Here is a 16,889-nt window from a genome sequence, read left to right on the forward strand (position 1 = left end):
ACTGATTATCCTCAATTATACCAATTCTGTTCTTAAGAATATGTGCTTCTTTCACTTTTCTTGGCCTCATTTTCCATGTTATTGTTCATACTATATAAAATCTTTTGTTGTAAGGTTCCAAAAAAACATTTTGGAGAAAAGCAGAATATAACAAAATGCTTTAATTGACCAACTGATATAGTTCATTGAATATAAGAGGGCATTCATTGTAAGATGCACTGTTACTTACATATGATCAAGAAAAAATCATCTACCAGTTAGTGTTAAGATGTTACTGTGAGATACATTTACATTTCAGACATGTTAAAATGTGTTAAAGTGTTGTTTTTTTAAAGAGGGGGAGGAGCAGAGGGAGAGAGAGAATCTTAAGGAGGTGGGGCTCAATCTCACAACCTGAGATCATGATCTGAGCTGAAACCAGAAGTGGGACTTAACCCACTGAGCCACTCAGGTGCCCCATGTTAAAGAGTTTTTTAAAGTGAGTCCTGGGGGTACCTGGGTGGCTCAGTGGGTTAAGCATTAGATTCTTGGTTTTGGCTCACGTCATGATTTTAGGGTTGTGAGATCAAGGCCCCAAGTAGGGGGTAGGACTCCGCACTTATCGCAGAGTCTGCTTGAGATTCTCTCTCTCCCCCTCTGTCCCTCCCACCACTCTCACTCTCTCTCAAATAAATAAATTAATTAAAAAATCTTTTTCTTTTTAAAATGAATCCTAGAATTAATGAACTACAATGATGATGTTTTTAAAATTTCCATTTATAGTTATTTTGCTGGTAGTATTCTATCCCGCTATAACTTTAATTCATTAACCAGTAACTGAACAATGGAAGTTTCATTTGTAAACATTGTTCTTTCTTACTGATTTTACCCCAGTAAAAGAGTATAGTGAATGCAGAATTGGTTCTCTGATTATAGTTTACCATTTAACTGTAGATTAAGGTAGTTCATTTAATCAATATCAAACATAATAAATAGCAACGATAAAATAACCAACTTCTTTTCAAAATTGAATTCAATTCTGAAATCTCTCAAGGGAGGTCATGGATTATTTAAAAGGAAATCACTTGAAATAATAAACATTGTCTAAACATAAAACAATCAAGAAACAATATAAACTCATCTAGGCTAAAGAAACAAACAGAAACATTTAGTACTAGATTAAAACATCTCTCTGAACTGATTTAAAATTAAGATACAGGCTAAGTTAACTTATTGTCCAAAGTGCCACTTCTTTACATTTTAGAGCAGTGCTATCCACATGTGTAATTTAAAATTTTCTAGTAGCTAGCCACATTTAAAAAGTAAAACAACAAAAACAGTGAAGTTAGTAATTTTTAATTTAACCCAATATATCAAAAATATTGCTTCGACATGTAATCAATATAAAATGTATTAAGGAGGTGGTCTTTGACATCCGGTGTATGGTTTAGACGCACAGGACGTCTCAATTCCTACCAGCCACATTTTAAGCGCTCAATAGCCCCGTATGACTACCGTATTGGACAGTAGTCTTAGGGGACTTTGATACTGATTCCTTACATTCCGAGTTTGAGAATTTCTTTTACATTACACGCTGTCTCTATGGTGTTTACAGATCTGTGAGGAATAAGATTATTTTGCTCTCGGGTCGGCTGTGATCCAAGACAACACAGCATTAAAAGCAGTGAGGGAGGAAGGCAATGGGACAGCCAAGCGCCCAGGAACGTGGCCTGGAGGAGGGCCTAAGCCTCTCTGAGCAGTACCGGGCGGAGAAGCTGCAGACGCAGCTTTGGAAGCTAAATTTCGAGACAACTCGGGCGGCCGCCTGCAACTCCGTGTTTCTCTGGGGCGCCCGGAAACACTGGAGCCCGGCAGAGGGCAAGCAGCCTTCGAGCCGGACACAGGGTCACGTGCAGCCACCGCCGAGGGAGGCCGGCCCAGGGCGGCACTCCTGGCCGCCCCGGGCGCCGCCGCCCAACGCCGAAGGTTAGGCGCGGCGGGAGACAGGACCCCGCGGGGAAGGCGGGCTCGTGTCCAGCAGAAGCCTCCCAGGGGCGCGCTCCCGACGGTGACGGTGACGCAGCGGGCGCGAGGGCGGCAGGGTGGGCGGGGAGCAGCGGCGCGCACCACCCCTTAGAGGGACGGGCGCCGCCGTTCCGGAGGGCGGGGGCGGAGGCGGGGGCGGGGCGGGGCGCGCCGGAGAGTCGGAGCGCTGGCCGCCGGTTTTGATTAGTGCGCGGAGCTGCGGCGGCGGAGCAGGGTGCGGAGTTGTGCGGCCCGGGGCCGGGCGGCGAGGCGGCGGGACGTTGGCATCGGGGGCGCAGGCGCGCAGGGTCCGGCCGGCGACCGCGAGGGTGTGGAGAGGCGAGCCTGAGCACGGGCTACGGCCGCTCTGACCACGGAGCCCGGCCACCGCAGCGCCCGCAGCAGCGAGCGCGCCCAGGACAGAGCGCGAACGAGTGCGCGCGGGCGGGGCGCGCAGGCCCTGCCCGCCCCTTCCGTCCCCACCCCCCTCCGCCCCTTCCTCTCCCCACCTTCCTCTCCCCTACTGCGCCCCCGCGCCGGGCGCCCACCCTGTCCTCCTGCGGGAGCGCGGTCCGCGGCGGCGGCCGGAGCGGGCCAGGCCAGGCCGGGGGATGGCGCTCCTGGACCTGGCCTTGGAGGGAATGGCCGTCTTCGGGTTCGTCCTCTTCTTGGTGCTGTGGCTGATGCATTTCATGGCCATCATCTACACGTGAGTGAGGGGCTGCTGGAGGAGCCGTTGGCGCGGGGGTCAGGGCCTCGGGGTGGGTGGGTGGGAGGCATTGCGCTTTGGAGAGGTTTGGGCTCGGGTGGGGGTGGAGAAAGCTGATTCTCATACTGTTCCCCGCCGCCCCCATTCCCTTTCCCCTTGGACCAGCTGGGGCGGGGGTCCTTGAGGGGGGAAAGTGATGAGTGAGGGGTTTTGCTGGGCTGCGGGCGACTGCACGGCCAGGGGAAAGGAGACTGTGCTCTTTCTACGTGTCGGGCGGAAGGTTGCTTGCTTGGTTTCATTGTGTCGAGAATTCGTTTGATTTTTCATCTGGGCCAAGATGTATAGTATGTTGTTGCTGTTTTCTCGATCTGGACGACATTTCTATTATGATGATGATCGTTCCCAGTCTTCTGGGAGCTGCACACAGCTACCCGGCGACCTCCCTGTGGATTTTCTTCTTCCTGGAAGAGCTCTATGCTTTTAGATAGGTGTGAAGCACCTGTCCACCTTGAAAAATGTCCACCAAACCTCCGGGCTGACGTTATAGCCTTGAGTCATGTCAGCTTGTACATTTCATTGTGGTTTTCTTTTCTTTTTTCCAGTTCCTTATTTATAGTCTTCCTTAGATTTGTCCCTCCCCCCCCCACACACACCCCTTTTTCATTCAACAAATACTCCTTGAGGCCTACTAGATGCCATTCACTGGGGACAGAATTCCTGTCTTCATAGAGCTTACATTCTAGAAGGGAGAGACAGATAATAAAAATTCGAATAAGGTTATTTCAGGTAGTGATAAAGTCTGTGAGTAATATAAAACAGGGTGGTCGGATGAATAATGACAGAGGGTATGTGGCTAGTTTTGATATTTCAATTTTTTAAATGTCTTTAAAATAAAATCTGTTTTTCCAAAGAAATGAAAGAATTGCATAGAGCACATTTCTGATGGATTCACTGGCATTTTAGCCTGAAAAAAAAAATGACTATACATAGTAATCTTTATCACCAACTAGAAGAGGGCATGTGTTAATAGAGGAGATGGGAGGACTTTTAAGAAATTTGTTGCTCCCCCCCCCCTTTTACTACAGAAAAAAATGTGCTTTTTCTTTTGGAAGTTCTGCATTTTATTAGTATAGGGTGGCATTTCCTGGTACTGGAGAAAGATGCTACATTGTAGAAGACCTACCAGTATTTCTTTGGAGATGAAAGAAAATGCCGCTTGGATATTGCTGATCTTAGTTTTTGTAGTTTGTGAACTGTCGTCACTGAACACTTTCTGGAGTTCATTTTTAATATATGAGTTCTTAAAAATCAATTTTGTTCCTTTTTTCCAATCATAAAAAATGTTTACTGTGTAAGGAATTTAGACAGTACAGAGTGGAATAAAGAAGAAAGTTAGGGCGCCTGGGTGGCTCAGTTGGTTAAGCGACTGCCTTCGGCTCAGGTCATGATCCTGGAGTCCCGGGATCGAGTCCCGCATCCGGCTCCCTGCTCGGCAGGGAGTCTGCTTCTCCCTCTGACCCTCCTCCCTCTCATGCTCTCTGTCTCTCATTCTCTCTGTCTCAAATAAATAAATAAAATCTTTAAAAAAAAAAAAAAGAAAGTTAAACACACGAACCAAAACTCCCTAACCTTTTGTGACTGTCTTTGTGCGTGTGTTTGTGTGTGTGTGTGCGTGTGTGTGTGTGTAGAGAGAGAAAGGAGATAGAAGGGAGGGAGGGAGAGAAGGGGGGGGTAAACATTATGATTATTGTTCTATAGCTTGCTTTTAAAATTAATCTATTTAGTAAATGCTTTCTGGGAAGCTCTTTTGTACAAGGCACTATTCTAGGTGCTGGAAATAAGGTTGAAGAACAGGACATCCAGGGTTTGCCCAGCCTGCTCACATGGAGTTTACATGTAGTGTCATGACCATTTTTTTCCATGTCAGTAAATGTATGATCTCTATATCATTTTAAATAGATGCATAGCATTTTTGTTTATGAGGTACTAGTATGTATTTGTTGTTATTAATTGGCATTTAGGTTGTCAGTTCATCAAGATAACAAACACTGTGGTGAATTCATATGTGTATATTTTTGAGAGAGGATTTCCTTAGTTTACATTCCTGAAAGAGGAATTATTGGGCCAGAAATCTGCACATTTTAAACTTTGATACATATTGCCCTATAGAAAGTTGTATCTATTCACAGTCCTGGTAAAAATGTATGATGGTGCCCATTTCCCTTTACTAAGTATCAGGCTCTTCACTGTTTTATTTTCATTCCTTTAATTACTGGTTCCATTGAACATTTTTCATATATTGATATGCTAGTTACATCTAGTTGTAAATTACATACTCATAATCCTTTGTCCTGCAATCCATTGCTCTGTTAATCTTTATATGAAGATTGTTCTTCTGTGATAGGTTGAAGTTTTTTCCCTAGCTTTTTTTTTTTTTTTGTCTTTCAACTATGTTCATATATTTAACATGGAGAAAATTATGTGTGCCTGTGTTTTGGGTTCTCAGGGCTTTTTTTTTTTTTTTTAATGTTTTTGACTTGTGTAATTTTATATCTAGTCCTCCAATTATTATATAGTTAATATCTGGTTTTCTTTAGTAGTTTGAATTTTCTTCGTTGTTGTTGTTTTTTTTTTTTAAGGATTTATTTATTTATTTGACAGAGGGACACAGCGAGAGGGGGAACACAAGCAGGGGGAGTGGGAGAGGGAGAAGCAGGCCTCCAGGGAGCCTGATGTGGGGCTCGATCCCAGGACCTTGGGATCATGACCTGAGCTGAAGGCAGACGCTTAATGACTAAGCCACCCAGGCGCCCCTTCGTTGGTTGTTTCTTGTTTTTGTTTTGTTTTACATTTTATCCTGTAATATACTCGTTTTACTTCATTATATGATGAGAGCCAGAGCCTTAATTTTAGGTTCACCTAAATATTTAGCCACTTGTCCCAAAATCACTTAGTGAATTACTATTTTATTGTTCCACGGTCTTGAAATACTGTCTTTATTATAGACTAAATTCGTCTGTATACTTGCATATGTCTCAAGGCTCCCAGTGCTGTTTTATTGATCTATTCTTGTACTAGTATCCACTGTTTTAATTAATGAAGTTTTATTACTTTATTACTGGTGAGGCAAACCCCTCATTCTTTTCCAAACTTTATTGGCTTGTACACATTTTTACTTAAAGGTGTATTATAACATTTTTTCCAAGACTCTTAAGTAATCTGATTTTATAACTGCAATTTTTAAATCTTGTTCTTAAATTGGAATTATTAAATGTACAGCTCAATTTGGAAGAATTTGACTTCTTTCAACATAGGACTATGATATTCCCCTTCCCTCAATTATGTATACATAATGGTAAAGTCATACTTCTTTCTTTCTTTTTTTTTTTTAAAGATTTTATTTATTTATTTGACAGAGAGAGAGATAGCGAGAGCAGGAACACAAGCAGGGGGAGTGGGAGAGGGAGAAGCAGGCTTCCTGCCGAGCAGGGAGCCCGATGCGGGGCTTGATCCCAGGACCCCAGGATCATGACCTGAGCCGAAGGCACACGCTTAACGACTGAGCCACCCAGGCGCCCTAAAGTCATACTTCTTTAATTAGAATGAACACTAGTGATGTAGTCTAATATTCCAAGTAACCTGTGCTGTTAGACTTGAGACAACTCCACAGTTGTTTTATTTATTTTATGTTTAGAGTTTTCTTTAAATACTTTGTGTTTGAGAATAGTGCAAACACTTAGCTTAGTTAAAACACTATAGAGAGGCTTTGTATGTATTTTCTAATGCCCCATATAGTTACCTTTGTGACTGATAGTAACAGGATCCTGAAAATAGAATGAAGAAAATGCAGTTAGTTTATAACAGATTATAATGAACAGCTAGTTAAAGGAATCTTGTGAATACCTTTCCGAAATGGGTAATTCAACATAGAGCAAATAGTCAGCAGCTTAATTTATGTATAAATTAAATCTTAACCCTTTTTTTTTTTGGATAAGTTCCTTTCTTCTGGTCCCACCTTCAAAATTACTTATGTGTTTGATCTCATTGCTTTCTTACTGAAATAAAGATACTTCCCAGTTTAATGAGTTATTTTAGGCATAGAACTACAGTTTGTGCTCCCCCCCCCACTGTTATTTAGTGAAATTGCAAACTTGTTAACATTTTGACAAGGAAAGCTAAAGAACACTGGCAACAATATTTTGGTTAAAATAGTGTGCTAATGTTCTGTATTTTATTGAAGAATATATTTTCTGAACACATGGTCTGTGTCTCTCAAATCTTTTTTGAAATAAGGTAAAGTGTACATAAAATAAGCAGATACTGAAACTTTCCTACTTTGTGCTTGCAACTGGTGGAAATGGAGCCTATTTCAAAAGCTTATATTGCTCCATTATCTGGGTGTCACATTAAAGAGATTAATCATGGACACCTAATTGTTAAAAGCATTTAAGTCATGCAGATATTATAGTAAATGGCTAAGAAAAGTTATAAAACTTTTAAAAACCAATTGGTTATTTTTTTAAATTAAATACAGTGTGTAATGGTATCTAGTTAATTTACATTCAGTGTTCTATTGAATTGTGTCCTCTTAGAAGGAGACAGAGCTAATAAGTATTGGCCTGTACTAAAAAATGGAGCTCAGGGGCACCTGGCTGGCTCAGGTGGTAGAGCATGCAACTCTTGACGTCAGGGTTGCGAATTTGAGCCCCACCTTGGGTGCAGAGATTACTATAAATAAATAAATAAACTTTAAAAAATGGAGCTCAATGTGATTAATACAGTGAACAGTTCTTGCTCAGATTATTCAGACTTCACAAATGTCTCACAATTCCTATAAGCCTGCAATTAAAAAAAAAAAAATGAGGGGGCGCCTGGGTGGCTCAGTCAGTTAAGTGTCTGCCTTCGGCTCAGGTCATGATCCCAATCCTGGGATTGAGCCCGCGTGAGGCTCCCTGCTCAGCGGAGAGCCTGCTTCTCCCTCTCCCTCTGGCTGCCAGTTTGCCTACTTGTGCCCTCTCTCTCTCTGTCAAATAAATAAATAAAATCTTTAAAAACTAATTTAAAAAATTTTTTAAATTGAGATAATTTATAAACTTGAAAGCCATTTTTAAATTTTTTTTTTTAATTTTATTTCTTTGAGAGAGAGAACGCACACAAGGGCATGTGACCATAGGTGGTGGGGGGGCAGAGGGAGAGGGAGAAGCAGACTCCCCGCTGAGCAGAGAGCCCGATGTGGGGCTCCATTCCACTACCCTGAGATCATGACCTGAGCCGAAATCAAGAGTGGGATGCCCAATCCACTGAGGCACCTTCCTTTCCAGTTTTCGTATTGAACTGATGCTAAGTCATTTTGTAATATGTTCTAGATGGCAGACTTTTGTGGGATTACCGCCTGTAATGTTCAAGATAATATTCAAATTAGAGCCTAAAATTCAGGGCTCTTATTCCCAAGATTTTTTTTTTAATTTCCTAAAAAAACTAATGAGTCTAGCCTCACTGGGCAGAGTTAACGGTTAAGTGATCTTTGAGTTTTTCCTTTTTGAGAGCTAGTGTGGTTTGATAGTTTGGGAGCTGCGGTGAAATCCTACAAAGTCTGGAACCAGTCACTTTCTTCTCTTTTTAGCCCTTAGGAGCCATATTGCTGGATTATAAGAGTATCTGAGCGAGGCATCTTGCCTTTTTCCCTCCATCTCCCTTTTTTTTCCCTTCTCCCTCTCCTTGGATTATTATTTTTTGTCCTCTGTTTGTAAAGTTCTAATGTTCAGAGCTAGGCTTTATCTTTTAAGTGACTGGAGGTGCCAGGCTAGTGTGAAAATAACTTCTTGTATCTGTAAATATTAACTGCCCTCTAGTAAAGCAGAGGTCTTTCCCTGGAGTTTCCTTTCAAGTTCCTTCTACCTTTTCAAACCTTTTTAGCACAGCAACTTTTATACCTGCTGCATAGCTTTTGAGTGGAATTTAAATACTCATTGTATCAGGATGTCTGTGAACATCCTGTCAGAAACTAATTGTTTTTAATGTAAATTTTAGCATTTCAAATAATATTTTTAGATAGTATGATCTTTGCCTTAAATTCCTTAATACATTGGTGTTCTGAGCCTTAGTGGAATTGTAAATCGAGAGCTTCTTTTCTGGGTTCAGTTCTGAGGATGCTCTTGAACTTTGGTCATGTGTTGATCAGTTAGGGTCATTGCTGCCAGGACCACTTTTGGGAGAATGAATGAGGCAGTTGAGCCTCTTTAACCTGAGCCTGGGAAGACACCGAATTGGGTGACAGTGTGATAGCTCTAAAAAGCAACATGACAATTATAATTCAGTGTTAATATTCAGTGATGGTTCTGTTAATGCATTATCCGACCATTTTCCTACATCATGAGTGCAGTACCCTTTATCTCTACTCTAGATTATTGAAACTGTCTCTGTTCACTGGTATCTCTACCAACAGCCTTGCTCCCTTTCTGCTTTATTTTTCCTACTGTAGCCTTATCCTCCTGGAGTACTAATCTTAGATCATGTGCTTAAAATATTACCATGGTTCCCTCATTGACTTAGGTTAACATTCAGGCTCCTTAACAAGACACGCATAGTTCTTTAGGAGCTGAGCCCTTGTACCTAATTCTTCAGCAGTATTGAATTACTGACGTTCCCCTGAATATGCTGTGTATTAGAATTCTCTTTCCTTCCTTTTTTTTCCCTCCCTTCCTTTTTGTTTTACTTCTACTCATTCAAGTCTATTTAGACTTTAGCTTTTTACTGCATTATTAGGCACCTCTTCCTCTTTTTTTTTTTTTTTTAAGATTATATTTATTTATTTGTCAGAGAGAGAGGGAGAGAGAGCACAAGCAGGGGGAGCGGCAGGCAGAGGGAGAGGATGTGGGACTCGATCCCAGGACTCTGGGATCATGACTGGAGTGGAAGGCAGACGCTTAACCGACTGAGCCATTCAGGCATCCCAGGCACCTCTTCTTATATCCTTCTTTAGTGCCTTGAATTTACCCATCCAGATTGTAAATGTGTTCAGTTGTCTCTTTTCCCAATTAGATTGTAAGATCTTGAGGGTAGGGATAGTGTCTTATTTACTGTTCAATGTCCAGTGTGTACTAGACACTCAATTATTGCTGGTTGAATGAACGAACTTTGAATTTTTTCCAGTGGTAATGGTGGATTTTTCAGTGTCTTTAGTTCAGTGTCATTTGGCCCTTGTGATCTGAGGTAGATGGTCAGATTTGGGGATGCTTTCAGTGGTGATGGACTTTAATGAAATTTATTGGACCAAATGGAATCTTTATTTCACTATTTCTAATTAATAGCACATTAAAATAGAAACAGGGTTTTATTAATAACATGCTTACCTACAAATCTGAATCCCCTCCCTAAGGTTTTCCTATGGGAATGCCTATCTTACCATAAATAATCTTTACACTAAGATCTGACTTTCAGGGGATGCAGAGCCCAGTACTCTCCTGAGTTGGTTGATGTGCAAATCATCAGTGCCCCCCACTTTTCCTCCATCCAAGAATTTTATTTTATACACAGAAGAATTTAAACATCACATTCTGCTTTAGCCAGTTTTGTAGAAGAGCACTGAGATAGTCCCATTAGTTTCATTTTGATGTGAAAAGAGTTTGAGCATGTGGTATGTTTGAGGGTCTCCTGTGGTTTTGAGCACTATGTGCTGGAACCATAGCTTCTGCTGGGCGCCTGGCTTACTTAGTTGCTATTAGCAAAACACCATGCTCTATCCATTTCCAACTAGGGCAGCTCTGTTGTCACCAAAGGATTAGTGAATTGGGGTTTTTTGGGGGGAGGGTGTGGTAAAATTAAAGATCTCTTGTTTTCAATGGTAATGGAATCTTTTGTATTCTGTAGTATATAAGTGTACTGTCCAGTGGAAATGGTTTGTGTTTTCCCATAAAGCTAACTCAGTATTGGTTATTATGTGTTTTGTGGGGAATCTCATGTCTGCAGAGTTCAAGTTGTACCAGAAGGTGTGCTTTGTGTTGCTGAAGAAGCTCATTTTGATGCAGTACCGTTGTTGAAAAGATAGATGCAATATGGAAGTAACATGAGTCATGACACATACTGATTATAAACACACGGTAACAGCCTTCCAGGGCACAGTCAACAAGTAACAACAACAGAAGCCTTTAATCATGGGAAATTGCAGGCATGGACTCTGTGAAGTAGGGGACCTGCTGATACAGCAGTCAGCCTCATTTTACATGACATATTAACAAGCTTGGTGGCATGGAGCAGAGGAGATAAATTCCGAGAATCAGATAAATTGGTTCAACTGAGCCACCCAGCAGAACTATAAAAAAGCACGATCTGGGGCTGTTAAGCAAGGTGACTTTGCTCTCAAGGAATCCACATTCTCCCTTCAAGCCTTGTGTGAGGACCTTGTGCCGCCGTTCTGGGAGGTGTAGCTTTGCATTAGGATTGCTGCAGAGGCTGCTGCCAGCCGACTGAAGGGGCACAGCCCGCCCTCTCTCCAGGGAGCTTCCCTTCGCACCAGGCTTCCTTTCCTCCTGCTCAGAACGAAATTAGAATATGAACCAGTAAAATAAATCATTTAAAGTGGTGCACACTAGCAAATCAAAAACTTGAGAGGGGGGGGAGCTAAAGAGTAGACGGATGAAACAGTAAGCCAAAATGATGAAAAAGAGTAACAATTTTAGAGACTGAGCTGTTAGGAAATAAAAATCACCTAAGATGAAAGAAGGCCATTCCATCAGCTCAGAAGTTGAAAACCCTTGTGCCGAGAGGCGATTAGGCTTCACGAAGATAAAGCTGCTCTAAAGTCCAGAAGAACCCCTGAATATTTCTTACCAGTTGCTTGGAACTCTTTGAAGTGTTCCCTGAATAGATGTCCTTCTAGCTCACAATGGAAAGCAGGACCCTGAAGGCCTCTCTCTTTTGCCTGTGATTCATCCCTCATAACCTTTTAGACTTCACTTACTCTGAGGAAGCCCCATGGATGGTGTACCTGCCTGCACTCCGGCTCCCAGTCCTACTGCTGCTGGCGGGTGCAGCCCTGCAGGTGCCTGCTGAGAGCACCTCCAACCCCCTGCGCTTGAGGGCAATGGGACCTTAATTACGAGTTTTGTGACAGAGTGACTAGCTTCTGATAGAGAATTTAATTTAGAAATCATTCCTCAGGAGTGACACATTGAAATTTTCCTGTGCTTTCTGTCTCCCCAACGTTGCTCACTCACATTCCAGGATCATTTTATCCTTTAAAAATGAAACAAATCAAAACCATTGACCGGACATAGAGGAGGTGCATTCCTTTTATATCCAGTGTGTTCCTGAAAATGTAATAAAATCAAATTTCTGAAAATCAGATGGATGTAGGTGTTAGGGGAGATTCTATTTCATAAAGAACTAAGATTATTATTAAAATCCCCAGTTATGGTTCTGCTGGGCCTGCAGCCTGGGACATGGCTACCACTGGATTGAGGGCTGACCCGGTGTTAGGGGTTGTGCAGAGGGGCCTCCCCCTGGCCTGGACTAGGGTGAGAAGGCTGCCTTGTAGTGTTTGCTCTGGGGACTGCCATGGGCATGGTGATTTAATGGTCAACAAAACAGTCTCTTCTGGAATCCCTCAAAACGTCTCCATCCTGGAAGGCAGTGTGCTTGGATTACATAGTAACTGGGAGTTACTTTGCTCATCGTGTCTGGCCTTCTCCCCTCAGCTCTGAGCGTGGCGAACTCTCCCTCTAGCAGAGCCAAGGGAAGGGTTCTTGTGGCAGTGGAATCCCACATTTTGAGTGAGGCTCTGAGGGTAGAGGAATTCAGAGAAGCCAGGACTGTGCAGTGCCTCTGCCCAGTTGAGAACCTCTCTAGTGGTTTAAAAGGAGAGCTCAGGCCACTTTCAGTGGATCATTGGTGATATTTAATGTTCCTCTCTGTTGTACTTAATTGCCTCTGTGCTTTTGGATGATCTCTGTAGGATTTTGAATTGGTTCCTAAATAGTGAGCATAATTTTAACTTTGAATATAACTTTAGCCTATATACTGCATATAATGTAAACTTTACATTAGATGTGTTTTATGCCATGTTTTGACTTGCTCTGTTTTAACCATGATTTGGGACTTTTGATGATTCCTCTTTCCCCCTTTAATCTTTCTTAATACACAAGGGTGATTTTATGTTTTAAAAAACCCCGAGTGCTTGGGTGGCTCAGTCGGTTAAGTGTCCAACTCTTGGTTTCAGCTCAGGTCGTGATCTCAGGGTCGTGAGATCAGCCCCATGTTGGGCTCCGTGCTGAGTGTGGAGCCTGCTTAAGATTCTCTTACTCCCTCTCCATCTGCCCCTGCCCCCCAGTGCTCATGCTCTCTCGCTCTCTCTCTCAAACAAAGTAAGACGAAACACCCACATAGGGGCACCTAGCTGGCTAAGTCTGTGGAGCCTGCAACTTTTTTTTTTTTTTTAAAGATTTTATTTATTTTTATTTTGAGAGAGAGCACAAGAGGGGGGAGCAGGAGAGGGAGAAGCAGACTCCCTGCTGAGCAGGGAGCCCGATGTGGGACTCGTTCCCGGGACTCCAGGATCATGACCTGAGCCTAAGGCAGTCGCTTAACCAACTGAGCTACCCAGGCGCCCAAGCCTGCAACTCTTGATCTTGGGGTTGTGAGTTTGAGCCCCACATTGGGTATAGAGGTTAATTAAAAACAAAATCTTTAAAAAATAAAAATTAATTTAAAAATCCAACATAATGGCTTAATATTTAAGTATCTATGAAAGAATCTTTAAATATATGAATTTTCAGTTCTTCCATTCTGGTGTATAAGCCTCATCAATGTTCGACATTTCTAAATCTCTTGGTAACTCAGAGAAGTGGAAAATGTCCTTAAAATTAAAAACAGTAATAGCTATCATTGAATGTTTACCTTGTGGCTTAATCTCATCTATTTCTCACTGCTTTATGAGGTAGGTATTAATTGTCCACACTTTTTTAAAAAATGAGATAAAGAAGTAATTTATCCAAGGATACTCAGTTTGCTGTGAAGCTGGTATAAAAATCCCAGCGATCTGCTCCAGCCCAGGCTTTTAAACCAGCATGCTGCTCTATACAGCTAGTGATAACCTAAAATTAACCCCGGAAGTAATCCACAGGGATAGAGTATCTGTATGGGACTTTTCTCCAGTTGCTGTGAATCTTAAGTTTCTGGTAACCGGCCATGTTGAGAGTACTATGGAGAGACCCCCTACTTCTTTTCTGCAGCTCTTCCCCATTCTCACATGACTTGAACTGCTCCTTCACAGCCTCCTTGTTTTCAGCCATCCTATAACTGCTGATCTTCCTGAGTTTCCACCCTTCTTGCGTTCTTCTCTTCTTAACAGTGATCTTGTATTCCTAGGTCCATGGTTCTCAGCTTTGCACTTTGAAGTCACCAGGGGAGGCCTTTTTAAAAAAAAAAAAAATTCTGCTTGCCTACATCTTAGCCCTAGACATTCTGATTTAATTGGTCTGAGCATCAGGATTTTTTTAAACTCCCCAGGTGATTTTCTTGTGCAGTCAAAGTTGAGAACAACTGCCCTAGGCTATCTACCACAGTTGTGGCCTCCACCTGTTATCTCTTGTTTTGTCGAGTTCTCCATCTAGCCAGAACTCAAGAGTTCATCACTCCATCATCTTGCCCCTCACCTTTCCTCCTGTCAGTCGGCCTTGTTATCCTGAACCCATCTTATAATTTATAGCTTCTCAACTTTCAAAATCCTGCAGAGGGCAATCACATAGCCATGTGGGTTAGTACTACTACACATTCATGGTCTCAGATCTCTGCTTAGCCTGCGGTGCTATCTGAATGCTTTGTTTCTTTATTTAGCCCCTGTCACCCGTTACTGGCAGAACCTCTTCTAACTCTTCACCCTCCTACCTTCAATCTTGTCAGATTTTCCTAACTCCTGCTTCACACCGTGGGTCCTAGCATGCCATTAATTATTTTAAATTTTCTCTCTCTTTACCTTTGACTAGCTTGTTCCCCTTAGTCTCTATACTCAAGTATTAAAGAAAAAAAATTTTTTTTCCAAAATTAAACTGAAAAACCTTTCTCCATCTAGTTCCTCTGGCCAGAGTAACTTTTATTCAGGTCAGATTTCAGGAGAGAATAGTGTTTATTCCCTGTTATCACATTGTACTTCTTATTCATTTACTTCTTAGCCTGTTTTCATTTACCTCCCCCTGCCCACAGTACTCCAAGGGCCCCAAGGCCACACAGTCAGGGGGACAGTCAGGGACATGTCTTGACCTCTCCCTCAGCTGCATTTAGTGTTGTTCTTCCTTGAACACTTTCAAAAGAAAAACAGCTTAGCCAAATAAAGCCTTCTTTACTAAATCCTTTCTTCCTATCTTTCTGCTCCTTGGGTTACTCACTACTGGTCTCCTTCATCCATTACTGGCCCTCTATCAGTTACATTGATTTGTGGGTACCTGCTAATGGCATGCTCTACCTGAGACAGCTAATGTATTTAACAAACTCTGGATGGCTCCGTAATTTTATCTCTGAACCAAACCTTACCTTCTTTTTTTTTTTTTTAAAGATTTTTATTTATTTATTCATGAGAGACAGAGAGAGGCAGAGGGAGAAGCAGGCTCCCAAGGAGCAGAGAGCCCGATGCGGGACTCGATCCCAGGACCCTGGGATCATGACCTGAGCCGAAGGCAGACGCTCAACCATCTGAGCCACCCAGGTGCCCCAAACCTTACCTTCTGAGCTCTGTATATGTTTATTTACTCTTATTTAGTCAGTGGTGTTTTTTTTTAATTGAGATAAACATACTGTTTATCATTATTTTCCTGGAGCCTGGAGAATTTATAGTCTACTGTAGTGTGGTTCACGCTAGCCTGCATTAGAATCATTTGGGATGCTTGTAAAAATAGATTCTTAAGCTCTGCAGCTGGTCCATTAAGTTGTGATTTTTACCTCTGGGCATTATGTATATTAAATGTTGAGAAACACTGGTCTCCTGGCCTGGAAATTGTTTCAAAGCAGTAAGCTGGGGCAATTGGAGGGCTTACTTCATTTGTTTTCCATGTCGCAGGAATCACTGTCCTTCTTTACCTTATGTCCGGTATCTTAAAAACCATTGTTTCCCATATTTTGTCTGATTTTTTTTTTTTAAGATTTTATTTATTTATTTGAGAGACAGAATGAGAGAGAGAGCACATGAGAGGGGGGAGGGTCAGAGGGAGAAGCAGACTCCCTGCTGAGCAGGGAGCCCGATGTGGGACTCGATCTTGGGACTCCAGGATCATGACCTGAGCCGAAGGCAGTTGCTCAACCAACTGAGCCACCCAGGCGCCCTTGTCTGATTTTTTAAAAATTGCTTCAGGTGGGCAAGCAGATTCAGTCCCTATTTCTTCATCTTGTCTAAAAGTTTAAGTCCAGGGGTGGGAGTGGGGTTTAGGCCAGGGTTTTTGGTACTTTAGTAAGGAGAGAGACAAGGCTGCAGACTATTTGTATTAGCCCCAAATTGGAAATAACCCAAATGCCCATCAACAGAAAGTAGCTAAATAAAGTGTGGTATATTAATACAAGGAATACATGCTGTAATAAGAATGAATGAACTAGGGGCACCTGAGTGAGACAGTCAGTTGGGCTCAGGTCATGATCTTAGGGTCGTAAGATCGAGCCCCGTGTTGGGCCCATGCTCAGTGCAGAGTCACTTAAGGTTCTTTCTCCCTCTCCCTGTACCCCCTCCCGCTTGTGTGTGCATGCGCGTGCTCCCTCTTGAAAATAAATAAATCTTTTTAAAAAATGAACTATAACTAAATGTAACAGCAAAGATGAATCTCACTGAAGTCAAAGAAACCAGACACAAATGAGTACATCCTATGGGATTCCATTTAGATAAAATTGTAATGCTGGCAGAATTAGTGTGTTGTAAGTCGGGATAGTGGTTACTCTCGAGGAGGAGGGTAGTTAGTAGATAGGGACATGGCAAGGGCTTCTGGGGTTCCGGTAATATTCTGCTTCTTGATCTGGGTACTGGTTACATGGGTGTTTCACTCTGAGAAAATGCATGTGACTTTACTATATGTGTGTTACCCATCAATAAAAAATACTCTCCCCCACCCTCTTAAAGAAGGACAAGGCCCAAAAGCCAAATGCACGATGGGGAGGTAGAACTGGATTCCCAGTGTAGAACCTGAAACTGAGAAAGTATTGT

The 16,889-nt window shown here is 42.3% G+C and overlaps 1 protein-coding gene across 1 annotated transcript in view; it reads left to right on the forward strand.

Moving 5' to 3' along the window:
- Positions 1-2,201: 2,201 nt before the first annotated feature.
- UGCG (UDP-glucose ceramide glucosyltransferase) overlaps positions 2,202-16,889 on the forward strand; it is a 37,286-nt gene continuing 22,598 nt past the window's right edge. Inside the window, exon 1 of the mRNA XM_021691282.2 lies at positions 2,202-2,713. Coding sequence (XP_021546957.1) covers positions 2,616-2,713 — 98 coding nt within the window. The 5' untranslated portion in view covers positions 2,202-2,615. The remainder of the gene's footprint in view (positions 2,714-16,889) is intronic.

Source organism: Neomonachus schauinslandi, chromosome 13 (assembly GCF_002201575.2).
Source record: "Neomonachus schauinslandi chromosome 13, ASM220157v2, whole genome shotgun sequence".
Classification (NCBI taxonomy): Eukaryota; Metazoa; Chordata; class Mammalia; order Carnivora; family Phocidae; genus Neomonachus; species Neomonachus schauinslandi.